General features: G+C 37.4%; 1 protein-coding gene across 15 annotated transcripts in view; it reads right to left on the bottom strand.

Moving 5' to 3' along the window:
* MAPK8 (mitogen-activated protein kinase 8) overlaps positions 1-16,617 on the bottom strand; it is a 156,366-nt gene that overhangs the window by 19,559 nt on the left and 120,190 nt on the right. For all 15 annotated transcript variants that reach the window (XM_033209986.1, XM_033209978.1, XM_033209973.1 and 12 more), the window contains 3 exons: positions 14,950-15,079; positions 10,026-10,084; positions 9,799-9,937 (listed from right to left, as the gene is read on the bottom strand). In XM_033209986.1, coding sequence (XP_033065877.1) covers positions 9,799-9,937; positions 10,026-10,084; positions 14,950-15,079 — 328 coding nt within the window. The remainder of the gene's footprint in view (positions 1-9,798; positions 9,938-10,025; positions 10,085-14,949; positions 15,080-16,617) is intronic.

Raw genomic sequence — 16,617 nt, 5'->3', positions numbered from 1 at the left:
AACAATGAGCCATCCTGTCAATCAATAGCAAATGTTATTTGATCTTTTAGATTGGCAGATACCCAGTTCCAAAGGACCAGAATAGTCATTATCCATTTTTCCATCCCTGATTTCCCACCTGGAGTCACACAAATTTGCTATAAAACTTTTGTCTGTTTGTAGAAGTAGGACGCCATTGTCTTGGTGCCACTAATCTATAAAATTGCTTGCTATAGATACTACTGAATAATTCAGAATTTTTCACCTGGCCCCTACTTTAACATATCCTGTGCTGTGCCCATCAAAAGTCAGGTAGCAGCATAAACACTCACAGCTTCATGTTCAATATACTATGCCTGTTAGCCTTGATGAATACTACTACAAGCCAAAGGACCAAAAAAGTAAGAAAGCATAAATCCACAACACAAATGCACTGTATTACCTGTACTGACATGCAGTATACATATTAAATATCACTGATTAATACAAAAAAGGAAAACAGCCTGCTTGAAAGACAACTATTACTTTTGTAATGTTAACATACAGAAAAGCATGTTGTCTTTAACATATTTCGACAGGCAATCATGGATGGGTTTAGAAGATATGTAATCTAGTGGTTTTATTAAATTAAATATACCAACAATTCAAAAGTCTTAATGAAACAGAAGAAAAACTTTTTCATTATTGGTATTCTGTAAGTATAATGTTGCTAATACTTCTAAAATACAGTACCTCAGCAAAGAAACACTGCATGCTCAAGAATAAATATTACAAGCTTTGATACCACTTCAATGTTTAGTGTGATGGTTGAAGGTTACTGGCTCTTTATACTAGCAGATTCCAATTTAGAAATAACATTCCAATTTTAAGTACTTTATTGTGAAAAAATTAAAAGCAAAGTAACAATTTTTAAAGACAGGTATTTTTGTTAAGCAAAAAAATTGTCAAAAAAAGCCTCAAAGAATATTAACTGAAATTCATCCATATATATCATTATGTACCTTACAGCTGTTAATTACGCTAACTATATCTAAGAATAGTAACTTAGAATTTATGTAGGCAGTGGAACTAACCCAACATTCTGTCTTCTTCCCCTAATTTTTCTAGCTTCCTCAGTTAGGCAAGGGCACATGGGTAGTTCTAATTCATGGGATGTGAGTGGAAGTAAAGAAGAGAAGGGCCAGTGCACAACTTCCTGTGGTCTCCTACTCTGCTTTGGTGATTAGGAATGTTCCAGAGGATTCTCTGGCAGCCTGGGTTGCTGATCATTTACGTAAATATACAGTCCACAAACCCACTATGAGCTGCGCCACACATTCAGCAAAGGAAATAAGCCTGAGTCGTGCTAAGCCACTGAGAATTAAGGGTTTATCTGTTACTTCGGTACAGCTGAGTCTATTCTAACACTGAAACTGGTGTCAGAAGTGGGGTGTTAACTATTATAAAAACATAAGATCCCGGCTTAGCAACTGAGCAGCAGGGAAACTCACATCAAAGGTTGGAAAGGTGATCTAGGTTATGTAGTAGCAAAACACTTCATGAAGCTGTCACCTGTACCCAGCCACTTGTACAATGAACCTGAAAGCTCTAGCACAGGGCCTGGCAAATTAAGGCCTACATGCTTTGTAAAGAAAGTGTTGATACTGAAGCACAGTCATGCTCATTCAAGTACATATCACCTATGGCTGCTTTTGTGTCACAATGGCAGAGTCTTTTTTTTTTTTTTTTTTTTTTTTTTTTGAGACGGAGTCTCGCAGTCGCCCAGGCTGGAGTGCAGTGGCCGGATCTCAGCTCACTGCAAGCTCCGCCTCCCGGGTTTACGCCATTCTCCTGCCTCAGCCTCCCGAGTAGCTGGGACTACAGGCGCCCGCCAACTCGCCCGGCTAGTTTTCTCTATTTTTTAGTAGAGACGGGGTTTCGCCGTGTTAGCCAGGATGGTCTCGATCTCCTGACCTCGCGATCCACCCGTCTCGGCCTCCCAAAGTGCTGGGATTACAGGCTTGAGCCACGGCAGAGTCTTATAGCTGTGACACAGACTATTATCCACAAAGCCTAAAATATTTACTACAAGGCTTTGACAGAAAAAGTTTGTTGAACTCTGCTCTAGAAGAGACTGGACAGCAAAACTTCAGTAGTTCGTGTTGGTAGCTACTGGCTGCATTTAAAAGAAGTAGCCACATTTTAAAGCAGAAATAAAAGGGAACAGAGTCTAGAATTTCAGGGTCTTGCCATTTTGAAAAAGCTAAATGCTACCAGACCCCTGAAAGAAGGTATGGTAGATTGTTCTGCAAATATTCCTGCCCACCCCAGACTGTGTCCTCACCCTGCTGACAGGTTCAGTCACTTGTCTTATTTTGGTCAATGAAATATGGGAGAATGTGTTTGATTCAGCATAGCTCTTGCTCTTCTACCTTTCACCATGAGAAAAGGATGTCTCTGGTGGATGCTTCAGTTTAGATGCTGAAACCTGAATATGGGACAAGCCTGAACTTGACCCATGGTTTGGAGCAGTGTCATACAGCCAACCCTGCAGACCCAAGTAAACAATAAATATTGCTTTAAGCCACTGATATCTTGGATTGGTTTCTATGCATCATTTTCACATAATAATTCTGAAATCTTTTCAGGGAAAAAGTCCTGTAAAATCCTTCAATTGATAAAATTGCCTCAGTCTGCCAACAGAAGCTTGAATGCTTACAAGAAGACTGAAGACAGCCTCAATTAAGTGCAAGAATACAGGACCCATGAGTTAAAAAAGATGCTTTGAAAACAACTACAATCAGAAAGATAAGAAATCTCTGAAATTTCTGAAAGAGTTAGCTAACTGTCAGATCCAACGCCAAAGGTCTATGATCCTTCTATATTTCAAACAGGAGTTTTCAACTCACAGTAATTTTGCCCCAAAATAATATTTGGCAATGTCAGAAACATTTTTGATTGTCACAACTGGGGAGTGCTACTGGCATCTAGTGGGTAGAGGCCAGGAATGCTATTAAACATTCCACCATCAAAAGAAAGAACTGTTTGGTCCAAAATGTCAATAGTGGCAAGGCTGAGAAGGGTGGCCTTAAAATGACCCTTGGGCCCCAATCTTTTATAGATAAGAAGCAGGCTGAGAAAGGTGAGCAGCCCTCAAGGAAAATACATTCTTCAATACTCACTTTAGATATATTCATGAGGATAGCAAAAAAGATGACTCTCCCACAGGGTAGAGCCAGGTACTAGAGAACACAGAGATCAGTCAGGGCTGATAAGGAATACTCCCCACACCCAGGGCAAGGGACATTCACAATGTCTGTACAGAAGAATTTAATTACAACTAACCAATGACTGCATTTTTCAGTTTTCTAAATGGGATTGCTCACTGTGATAACACTGGCCCTATCTGACCACTCTATCTACAGTATATGGCAGGGGAGCAGTGGTTATAGGGGTGGCCATATAATTTGGTCATTCCAGTTCCTATGTTTCTGGACCAAGACGAACAATGTCTGGATTTGATAAGAATAGAACTTTGAGTTATTTCCCTTGAGGAGGGTGTGGAATAAAGGGAGCAAAGGAATGTTTGCCAGCCAGAAGGACAGACTGTGGCAGAGGCTGGGGCTCACCACTATTCTGAAGTCTGCTCTCCCTACATTTCCCAGTTTCCTTACAAATTAGGCAAGTCCTATGGCTAGCTCTGTCAACGTACTCTAAGCAGAAGTGACGTATGTCACTTCCAAGCAAAGAAGAGCCATGCACATCACTTGGCTTTCTCTTTCCGACAAAGTGACCCACAACTATCTAGATGGTGGGACCTCATCAGCTTGGGTCTCAGAGTAGTAATCCTGACTTGCCCTGAACCTCTCTACCTAAGGGATGAAAGGCCAGGTTATTTTACCAAGTAAGTAACCTCAGACTAGCAGAAGTACTAGCCAAGGGTGGAGGTGAATCTAGAATAAGTAGTAGAGCAGAGATGAGTACCAATCGTGGCCTCAAGATCAGCTGCAAAAAACTTCAATGCATATCTCCACTCTAGAGTTTCCCAAAGAGCCCAAGCTAAGAAAAGGGAGATTCTTCACAATAGGTAACAGACCACAGCAGGTCTCATTAGCTCCACTTTATCACATTAAGAAATTTTCTACAGATGCACTTTATTTTTACCACTTTATGTACTGATACTAAGGGAGTTAGATTATCCCAATACTGCTGTGCTTGTGCCATTCTTTTATTTTCTACACTTTAAGCTTTTTGTATAGCAACTCTACTTCATGTATAATTGTATATCCTAATTGGATAGTATCTTTCACCTTTAAAATGTGAGACTATTCCCAGAGAGGAACGCTTCCTCTCTGAACCTACCATATTCAACTTTATCTCATTAAATAGAGTTACCCTTGTTTTGATGTTTGCATTTTCCTGGTATATGTCTACCAGCCTCTCTGCCTTCAGGCTTTTGAAGTTAGCTACAAATGTTTGTGTTACGGAAACATGTAGTTGTTGTTGAGTCTTTGCATGCTGCCAAAATCTGACCTTTTTAAACTAAGGAACAAATCCCATTAACATACTACCATAAATATTGTTCTTTTGTAATTTTGTGTGTTTTTTTATGGTTCTTGTTGTTTCCATTATTTTCTATCTTCTACCATTTAGTATGTTTTTCTGGTCCAGCCACCTGCTATCCTTGTTAATCTGGATAACAAATCTTTCTATTTGGAGGGGTGTGCCTTACTAAAATCAAATGAACTTCCACAATGTTGGATTACTGCCCCGGTCTAAGGACTCAGGAAACAAACAAACCAAACCTAGAAGTTTCACTCGTCTGCTCTACTTCACATAGTGTATGAGTAGGGGCTCAGGAAGATAAAATATTCTTCCATTTAAAGAGATTTTTATTATGTTATTTAAATACTGCACTAGACAAATGATTAGAGCAGCTGTATATGTAATATACAAGGAATTCACTTAGAATGATAATTAAGGATAAGCCTGTAACAGGATTGTTCACTTAAAAAAAAAAGCCTCAATAACTCAAAGACGCAACTGTCTTATACTATGAAAACTATCTCTGTATTTATTTTATTACGAGTGGGGTTATTTGACGTAGATGACTCAGAAGGAAGATGTAATGACACAGATGACTCAGAAGGAAGATGTAATTCCACTGAATTAAATAATTTTTAAAAATTCCAGGCTGGGCATGATGGGCCATGTCTGTGATCCCAGCACTTTGGGAGGTCGAGGCAGGTGGGTTGCTTAAAGCCAGGAATATAAGACCAGCCTAAGCAACATGGCAAGACCCCATCTCTACAAAAACACAAAAAATAAAAATTTGCCAGGCATGGTGGTACACGCCTGTAGTCTTAGGTACTTGGGAGGCTGAAGTGGGATGATCACTGAGCCCAGGAGGTAAAGGCTGCAGTGGGCCATGTTCATGCTACTGCATTCATGCCTGGGTGACAGAGAGAGAACCCGTCTCAAAAAAAAAAAAAATTAAAAAAAAAAAAATTTCCTTTCAACCTATTGAACTCAGGAGTTCAAGGCTGCAGTGAGCTATGATTACACCACTGCATTCTAGCCTGAGCGACAGAGTAAGATTCTGTCTCTTAGAAAAAAAAAAATTCCTCTCAATACTTTTCAAAGAATAAGCTAGTTAATTAACTAAAATACAAAACATACCAACACAAAAAAATTTTACATAAATGATCACGTCGGTATTATCCGTAATAGTCAGTGGTAACAACCCAAATTATAATCAAGTGATAAACGGATAAACAATTTATTCAGTGAAATATTTGTCAATAAAATGACATGAAGAACTGACACGCAATAAATACATGAATTAATCTTGAAAAGATTATGCTAGGTAAAATAAGCTAAGCACAAAATATCACATATAATTCTATGTATATGAAATGTCCAGAATAGACAAATATACAAAGACAGAAAGTAGATCACTGTTTGCTTAGGGCCAGAGGTGAAAGGAACACAGAAGAATGGGAAATAAAGACGAGTGGATTTGGAGTTTCTTTTAGGGCAATGGAATTTTCTAAAGTAAAGTAATGAGCACACAATCTTCAAATATAATAAACACTGAGTTGTACACATTAAATGAATAAATTGTATGGCATGTCAATTATATCACAAGAAAAGCAGTTAAAAATCCCAGAAAACAAAAATATAAAAATATTGCTGAATATATATATATATAAAACAATTCTGGCAAATACTCAATTTTGGTAACTTGGTAATATTCAATTTCCAATTTGGAATGACTGGTAATAATAGCAGCTTATTTCGTATACTGCTTCACTTCAGAGCAAAAACAAACTTTACACTGCTCCATATAAATCAGTGAAATACAGTGATCCTAAGAATTTGATGAGAGGCAGTGATGTCAGCCAAAACAGCTCCACAGAAGCACCATAAAACATCAAAGTGTCAGAATAAATTTTTTCAGAATTCTGGAAATTATTCAAAGGTTTATGGCAATCAAGTGAACTCAGAACCAAGAAAAAGGCAACTTAAAAACAGGAAACCACCTCACACCCATTAGGACGGTTACTATGAAAAAAATAAAGTGTTGGTAAGAATGAGGAATAACTGAAACCCTTCTGTACTACTCGTGGGAATGTAAAATGGTAGAGCTGCTATGGAAAACAGTGTGGCAGTTTCTCAAAATGTTAAAAAGAATGACCATGTGATCCGGCAACTCCACTTCTGCCTATAGCCCAAATGAATTGAAAGCAGGGTCTCAAAGAGATATTTGGACAACTATGTTCATAGCAGCATTATTCACAACAGCTAAATGCAGAACCAATCCAAGTGCCACTGATGAATGGATAAGCAAGTATGGTATATACATAAATGGAATATTATTCAGCCTTAAAAAGGAAGAAAATTCTTACATATGCTGCAACATGGATAAACCTTAAGCACATTATGCTAAGTGAAATAAGCCAGCTGCAAGGAGGCAAATACTGCATGATTCTGCTTATATGAGATATTTATAGTAGCCAAAATCATATAGACAGAAAATAGAATGATGGCTGTCGGGGGTTGCGGGGAGAGGAGAACAGGGAATTGTTGTCTAGTGGGTGTAGAGTTTCAACTTCACAAGATGAAAAGAATTCTGGAGATGGATGGTGGTGATGGTTGCACATTATGAATGTATTTAATGTCACAGAACTGTGCATTTAATGGTTAAAATGGCACATTTTATATGTATTTACTACAATAAAAAAGGTAGGGAAAAAACATTGGGAAGTATTTCCAGCATTTTAACTAGTCTTTGGCTCTACCTGCCTCACTAACTAGGCAAGGATTTTGAAGAAAGCAGCCACATTTTCAGTGTGGGACCCTGGTCTTAGGCTAGACAGAGGCAATCCTTGAAAACATGGTTAAGGCAAGTAAATAGCCCAATGCTGCCTGGAACAAAACATTAAAGTGGAGGAGAAAACAAGATATGGCATACCATCAATATACCAACTTTGCATAACGGGTGTTCCAAAAGGAGAAGAAAGAGAAAAAGGAGCAGAAAAAATATTTGAAAAAATAATGACTGAAAATTTGCTAAATTTGATAAAAGATATGAATCTATTTTTTCTTTTTAGCTTCCTTCCATCCTGACCAAAAGACATGAACCTACATATCCAAGCTACTGAATGAATTCTAAGATGGATGAACATAAAGAGATCTGCACTAAGACACATTACAATCAAACTGTTAAAAGTCAAAGACAAAAAGCATCCTGAGAGCAGCAAGAGAGGTGCATTTGTCACTTATAAAAGATCCTCAATGAGCTTAACAGCTGATTTATCATTGGAAACCATCGAAAACAAACAGCAATGGATGATACATCTGAAGTGCTAAAAAGGCCGGGTGGGGTGGCTCACACCTGTAATCCCAGCACTTTGGGAGGCCAAGGTGGGCAGATCACTTGAGGTCAGGAGTTCGAGACCAGCCTGACCAACACGGTGAAACTCTGTCTCTACTAAAAATACAAAATATTAGCCAAGTGTGGAGGTGGGCCCCTGTAATCTCAGTTACTTGGGAGGCTGCGGCAGGAGAATTGCTTGAACCTGGGAGGTAGAGGTTGCAGTGAGCCGAGAATCAAGAAGACAAGACAAGACAAGACAAATGGGAGGGGAGGGGAAGAGAGAAGAGGGTGGAGAAAGGAAGGAAGGGGAAGGGAGGGAGGGAGGGAGGGAAGGAGAGAAAAGAAAAAAGAAAGGAAGGAAGGAAATGGTAAGACATCCATGTTAGTGAATTGGAAGACTAAATATCCTGACAATGGCAAAACTACCTAAGCAATCTACAGATGCAATGAAATCCTAATTAGAATTTCTAATTGCCCTTTCTGCAGAAATAGAATAATACTCAAATTCATATGGCATCACAAAGGGCTCTGAAAGCCAAAACAATATTGAAAAAGAATAAAGCTGGAGAATTCATACTTCTCCATTTCAAGTTACTACAAAGCTAAAGTGATCAAAATAATGTGGTACTAGTATAATATATGGTCAGGCACATAGGAAATATGTGAAACAGAACTGATAGTCCAGAAATGAACCCATGTATCTACGACCATCTGTTTTTTGACAGGGGTGCCAAGACCATTCAATGGGGAAAGAATAGTCTCTAACAAATAGTGCTGGCACAACTAAATTGCTACATACAAAAGAATGAAGTTGGAATCTTACCTCATACCAGACAAAAAATTAACTCAAAATAGATCAAAGACCTACATGTGAGAGCTTAAACTATAAAACTCTTAGAAGAGAACGTTAGACTAAATCTTCATGACCATGGGTTTGACAACGGATTCTTATACATGATATCAAAAGCACAAGTGATGAAAGAAACAATTGTATTTCATTAAAATTGTAGCTTTTGTGCATTAAAGGAAATCATTAGCAAAGTGAACAGACACCCTACAGAATGGGAGAAAATATTTACAAATTATATACCTGATAAAGATTTCATATATGAAATACATAAAGAAATGCTACAACAACAACAAAAAGACAAACAACACAATTTAAAAATGAGCAAAGGGCTTAAATACACATTTCTCCAAAGAAGATACACAAATGGCCACAAGCACATGAAAAGTGCTCAACATTATTATTCGTTAGGGAGATGCAAAGTAAAATCACAAGAAACACCACTTCATACCCATTAGGATGGCTAGAATTTAAAAAGTCAGATAACAAGTACTGACAAGGATGTGAGGAAACTGGAACCCGCATACACCACTAGTGGGAATGTAAAATAGTGCAGTTACTGTGCCGTTTGATGGTTCCTCAGAAAGTTAACTACAGAATTACCATATGACCCAGTACTTCCAGTCACAGGTATATCCCAAAGGACTGAAAACAGATATTCAAACAAACATTTGTGAGAGAATTTTCATAGCACTATGTATAATAGCTGAAAGGTAGAAATAACCCAAATGTCCATCAACGGATGAATGGATAAACAAAATATGGTATATAGAATATTATTCAGTCACAAAAAGGAATGAACTATTGATACATGGTACAACATGGAGAAATCTTGAAAACATCACATGGTATTTCATATAAATGGAAACATAAAAGCAAATCTATAGGCACAGAAAGCAGACTGGTATCACACCAGGGCAAAGACGTACAATTGCTTAAGAAACATGGGGATTTTTTGGGGGGGGTAATGAAAATATTTTAGAATTTAATATGGATGGTAGTTGTACAGCACTGTCAATGTACTAAAAATGCCACTTTAGAATCGTTACTTTTGTTACATGAATTTAACCTCAGTGAGAAAACAAAGAGTACGATGATAGTTTTTTCTACTAACCCGATGAATAATTCCAGCAGAGTGAAGGTGCTTGATTCCACACAGCATCTGATAGAGAAGGTAGGACATTCTTTCATGATCTAGCTCCATCTGAATCACTTGGCAAAGATTTGCATCCATGAGCTCCATGACTATGTAACTTTATGAGTGAAAAAAAGAGAATAGCTAAAGTGTCTAGCAGCAATCTAAGAAAAATGTATTAACAAAATTTTAATTATTACACTTACACATCTTGAAATTCTTCTAGGGATTTCTGTGGTGTGAAAACATTCAAAAGGCCAATTATCTATAACAAAAGTTGAGAGAAAAATCAGAAACTACTTTCTAATATTTTAATTTGAGAACTACAAATTCGTGGGTTAAAAATCTACCATCGGTTTAAAATCCTTCTTTACATTCTAAGCTCAAGTAATTGCTTTTATTTTATATATTGCAACTTTATGGGCAGGAGTTGGAGTAGGGGATGGATAGGTGGAAGCACAGAGGATCTGTAACCCATTTATCTGTAATTCCATTTATGAATCGTCAATTATCAAGCACTTACATTATACAAACCTCTACATAATTTAACAGCAAGTCTTAAATCCCTTCTACCAGCTCTTTTCCAATTCAGTATCTCTCTATATATATAATCTCAGCCCTTTCCTCCTTTGGTTTTTCATAATACTGCACTTGCCCAGTCTTCTTCATTCCCAGTCTATTTCACTGGATCATCCATAAGCATATCCCTTCTTTCCCACTACTATGTTTAATCTATTTCTTTTCACTTTTTGCATGGACATCTCACAAATAAAATAACATTGAATTCATTTTCATTCCTACCCAAACCCCTTACTTTTCCAGTGTGCCCTCTCTTTTACAAAAGGCTCAGGGTGATTTTTGACTCCTTTTTCAGTATATGCACCATAATAAATACTCATAGAATGCTGTCCATTCTACTGTCAATCTGACCTTCAATCTCTTTTTTTCCATTCCCTGTGCTATAAACAGGCTGAAGACTTTAACGTCTAGACTGTTTATGCTGTAATTCCTTCTAACACTAGTGTTACAGATTGAATGCCGCCCCCCACACACTCCACACAATTCATATGTCTAGCCTTCAATGTGATAGTATTTGGAAATGGGGCCTTTGGAAGGTACTAAGGGTTAGATTAGATCATGAGAGTGGGGCCCTCATAATGGAATTAGTGGCCTAAAACAAGGGAAGAGAAAGAGCAATTTTTCTCTCCCTCTCCTTGAGCACACACTGAAGAAAGGTAAGTGAGGACAAGGTGAAAAGTTGGCCACCTCCAAGTCAGGAAGCAGGCCCTCATCAAGAATCAAACTGGCCAGCAACTTGATCTTGAACTTCCCAGCCTACAGAATTGTGAGAAATAAATCTCTGTTGTTTAAGACACCCAGTGTACAGTATTTTGTCACAGTGGCCTGAGCTGATTAAGGGTCACTAACAATGGTTTTCTACAAATTCAGCTACCACTTACTGCCTACAATATGGTAAAAGAAAGACCTGATCATATTACTAACCTCCTCATAAATTTAAAGCCAACAAATAAAGTCTGAAACTCCCTTGCAGTGTATTCAAAAGCCTCCATGATATGCCATCAACTCACTTCATCTCCTGCTAAGTCCTATATTAAACTTCATATTTTGACTATGCTAGTTTCAAGAACGTCATTTTAAAAATGTTTTGATGCTTTTAAACATACTATTCCCTACGCTTGTCATTTATCTACTGAACTTAAATTACCTTCCAGGTGAACCTCTTTTGTAGATTCTGACAACCCCTAGTTCTTGAAAGAGTTGACTATTCTACTTTGTCCCCAGTTATCTTCTAATGTTGTTATGGTATTCAGCACACTGTAGTCTAGTCTCATTTTCACATCAGCTACATCCCTACCACAGAGAATTCTTATTAGAAAGAACCGTGTCTCAATCACTTTTATTGCCCTGTATGTGGCAAGTTACATGACACACATATAAAAATGTTTGCTGACAATGATACTTAGGGAAGGGAAATTGTTTTTCAGGCATAAACTTTATAAGGGCAGAGCTGATGTTTTTCTTCTAAGCATTCAGCTTTACATAAGGTTTTAAAATATTTGTTCAGTGAATAAATTCGGAAAAATAATACACCAGAAAGGGTCAAACAAATTTAAGATAGGGAAATGATAATAAATGATAACAAGGAAGCATCTGACTGCTCTAAATAAGTTCAAGTTTACCAACCACATGCAATGCACAATAGGAGACTTGGACAAATAGTAAATCTAGTCTCATTAATATCTGGAAAGCCCTAGAGTAGAAGAGAGGTATTAAAGATTAAAGGCAAACAGAGACAGAAAGAAGATTAGTGGTTGTTTAGAACTGAGAAGGATGGGAGGTAGGGGAATGACAGCTAAAGGATAAAAGATTTCTTTCTGAGGTGATAAACTATTCTAGAACTGACTGCAGTGATGGTCCTACATATCACTGAATACATACACTAAAAATCATTGAATGGTACACTTCAAATGGGTGAACTGCATGATGCAGAAATTATATTTCAATAAAGCTGTTATAAAAAAGATTCTAACAGATAGTTGTCCTATTTTTCAAAAAGGGAAATAAAGGAAATTATATCAGTTATAGACTGGACATCCAAGCAAAAGTCAATGACTGATTAGTGGTGGTATATAACTACTTCAAAAGAAGTAACAATTACCAGGAGCAGGTAAAAAGTTCATTGAGAAATACTATTTCCTTCCATGAATAAAAACAACAAAGAACAATAGCAATAAATCAGAAAAATGCAACTAGACACAGTATATGAAGAGTTCAAAACGGCATTTTAGAAAATGTTTCTAATAACATCCATGTGAATAAGATGATGAATTGGAAACAGCTGGATAACTGTGATAGACACATAATTTCTACAATATGCTCAAAAGTTGCTAATCAATTAATTCAGCTATTACAAAGACATCCTGAGCAAAACTGGGAAGTGGAGCCCACAAGTGAAAAGGCAGAACGAGGAAGAAAAAAGCAATCACTAGTAGACCAGGAAGAGTAACCACATTTCACCTTTGAAATTTAATAGGGAGAAACAGGAAGTACTATACGTAATTCTCCATAACCAAAAGAAAAAATATAATGACTGGGTGAGATGGGACCTGCAGGGCAGGCCTGTAACAAAGAAAGACAACGGGAATCAGATGGGGACATAATTTCTAAACAGGGTTTTAATGTCTACAGTTAAAAGATGACATGCCTCAGCTCCTCTCAGAAGATCTGATCAAACATGTAGTAGTGTGTGCTAGGTGGCTTATGCAGTACTGTGCGCTAGGTCACTTTCAAAGTGTGTTCAGAGATAAACAGCCAAGATTAAAAAAGAAACTCGAGATCATCTATGAAAACAATGAGAAAAACCAGGGATGCTTAGACCAATGAAGAGACAATCTGTACAGAGGATGAAATAGTTTAAAAGGCAAAACACTACAAAAACATCCATCCATTGGGGAGTGGAATAATTCAGTCACCATTTCCAGTTTTCCCATATTTAGCTTTACACTCACTCACTGAACAAATATATTCTGAGTACCTACTCTTGTCCATACTCTTCTAGGTGCTGAGAGTACTGCCTGGATAAACCTCTGCCACCCCTGCTAAAAGCCTAATCATGTGAGACATGCTTAGTCATACTCCATGCAGTTGAAGGAACCACCTTTCTTTGCAGTCACCCAGGCTTGAGAGGTAGGAGTAACTGAACTCCTCCCCAAGGAAAAACTAAGGCAACACCACCATTGCCATGGAACTGTGTTCACAGGCCACAAGGGGCACGAGCAGCTCTATCCATTGGCAGTACGCCACCAGCAAAACTGTGACGAGCAACACATCAGGTTCCCACTTGGAACAAGAATGGCTACCACAACTTCTTCCCTATCATTATCTAACTTTAATCTTTGTCTCTGGACTTTTTTTATGCCATTCTTCCTCTCTGAAGGCTCCTTTCCTTCAACAATCCAATTTTTACCCCATCTTTAAGAGTCAGCCTAGGTCTACTCCTCCCCAAAGCCTTCCCAGCTCATTAAAGCTCACAGAAATTGTCCCTCTTTTTAGATCTCAATATATAGGCCACTATCATCATTTGACAAACGTCCACTGCTTTGTGATGTTTGATACTTAACTTTCTGTATGTCTGTTTTGTATTCAAAACACCATTGTAAGCTCCCGAAATAAGGGGCCTAATCCTAAACTTGCACAAATTTTTTTCCCTTGGTAATGAACCCAATAACTCCAATACACAGAGGCTTGCATATATTTAGCTCTCAAAATGTGGTAAACTGTATTATCTGCAGTCAGAAAGTACTGCACTCATTATATTATATGAACTCTTTTGGATAAACACTACGAAATGTCTTTAGTCAAATACCTTCGGTTTAGGACTGCCTAAAAGTGTCCCTTACACAATTCACTCCTAGTTTATTTCCTCAACTGAAGAAATCATTCCATTAGAACAACCACAAAAGTATGAATATGCTTAATGTAAGTTTAAAAAAGTATAACTGTTTACTCTCAAAATGAGTACAAGTTACGTATCTTTACAAAGCCTCCTCTTTGCAATCATTAGAAAATGGAATTAGATACATGTTAATACCCTCTAGATATTTTCTAAAACTTTCTGCTAAACCCACTAACCTCATCATAAAGTGACCAGTGAATACTGCCATCACTTAAAGAGGTGGGAGTGGGGTAGGGAGAAGTGATATAAATTTTATATTCAATATGATTAGAGTGTCAGAGTATAATGGGAACAATTTCATCTCTGTGCTAATGCTACAGTTTTCTGAAATGTCAGCCTGACAGAGACACAAAGCAGAAGATGAGATCAAGCTGAATAAAATTCTTCTGAAACACTTATCTTTTTAAAACTCCTTTTGTAAACTAAATGACAGGAAATCATATAATCTAAATTCTAGAAGTCATTTTTTGATACAATTTAATAAAGTTGTGAAAAAAAATCACCCTGTAGAGAGAGAGAGAGATATCCCTTTTAAACAATGTTTTAATACAGAACAATTTAAAGTCCCTAATATTTAAAGTCTTTGATATTCACATATTCATGAATAAATCTTGATTTCATCTATACTTAGGAAACCAAAAATGTTCACTTACATTTTTGTGATTAACACATTTCATAAGAACTAGCTCTCTGTAGGCCCGCTTGGCATGAGTCTGATTCTGAAATGGTCGGCTTAGCTTCTTGATTGCAACATTTCTTTCAAGAATGGCATCATAAGCTGCGCTGTAATAAGAAATTCAAAAACACACAAAAAACTTAAAGCAAAAATCTGTAAACTGAATTCATGAAACAGTCATATAGATTTCTCACTTTCTCCAAAGACAAGTAACTGGATCGCTTCCCAGTCTATGACGCTCAACATGTGTCTTCTATATCTATCACAACATGTTTTTTTGGCAACTATTTCCTAAAATGCTAATGGATCCAAACAGACAGTGGACTATGACAACTGAGACCCTGCATGTTCGTTGTGTTGCCTCAAAGATCCACCTAGTACATCGTGGGTACTCAATGTACAAATGCATAATAATTATTTAGCTCCACTAGATAGCCTAAAGCCTGAATGAATCCTTAACCTTGCACTTCCATGAAGGTAGGATAAAGAATGCATACGAGGCTGGGTGCAGTGGCTCATGCCTGTAATCCTAGCACTTTGGGAGGTCAAGGTGGGTGGATCACGAGGTCAGGAGATCGAGACCATCCTGGCCAATACGGCGAAACTCCGTCTCTACTAAAAGACAAAAAAATTAGCTGGGCGTGATGGCACACACCTGTAGTCCCAGCTACTTGGAGGCTAAGGCAAGGGAATCACTTGAACCCGAGAGGCGGAGGTTGCAGTGAGCCAATATCACGCCACTGCACTCCAGCCTGGGCGACAGAGCAAGACTCCACCTCAAAAAAAAAAAAATTATAATAGTAATAAAATAAATAAAGAAGACGAAAGTATATACAGAGGTTTGTATACAAAATATTATTTTATAATTTTTTGAAAAAGTAAAGCCCTTAAAAATGTGTTTTGGAGGAGAAACTAAAAATCAAGTTGTTTATAAATACGAATGCTCGATTTCAGGGCATGAGAAGCTGTTTTATAACTAGAAAACACAACATCATACCCATTACTCTTCATATCTTCCTCTATCCCATGACACTGACCATATAGCACCTTTCTCATATGACAGGTCAGAGACACTGAAGCACAAATAAGGTAAAGTATCTTTAAAGAACTTTACGATTGGAAGATCCTAAAAATTATTTGGATTTACCATTGCCTAATGTAGGGCCAGTGGTAAAGTAATTTGCCCAAGGTTAAGCCAGAAAGTTAAAAGCAAAGCTGAGACCAGAAGATCTAAGACATGAAGTCATGTTTTTCAAACTGGACCACTTAACATACTATAAAAGACTATTTCTGTTTATATGCATATAATATTTGGAAAGCCAGCTCACTGCTGATTAACAGTTTTCTTACCTGACTAAAAACTTGAATTTGTTTTGTAGCTATCTGATCATATCAAATGCCATGTAGCACTATATGTATTAAGAAACTGGTACTGCATAAATGGACACATCTATACATTCTATATATACAACTACTGCCTATATATACACACACACACACCAAAATATACATAAATATTATAATCCTTACTTGTGAAATGCCATATTTACAAACACGTCCTACTCAAAACAAAACAAAAACTCAGTGGGGTCATGCAAAATTATAGATGTTTTGACTATCTTCAAATAAAGCAGGTTTTATTTTT

The sequence above is a fragment of the Trachypithecus francoisi genome, unplaced genomic scaffold, assembly GCF_009764315.1.
Source record: "Trachypithecus francoisi isolate TF-2019V2 unplaced genomic scaffold, Tfra_2.0 Lachesis_group9, whole genome shotgun sequence".
Classification (NCBI taxonomy): Eukaryota; Metazoa; Chordata; class Mammalia; order Primates; family Cercopithecidae; genus Trachypithecus; species Trachypithecus francoisi.
Note: the sequence above shows the minus strand (reverse complement) of the source record. Positions and strands in the feature narration are given on the sequence as shown.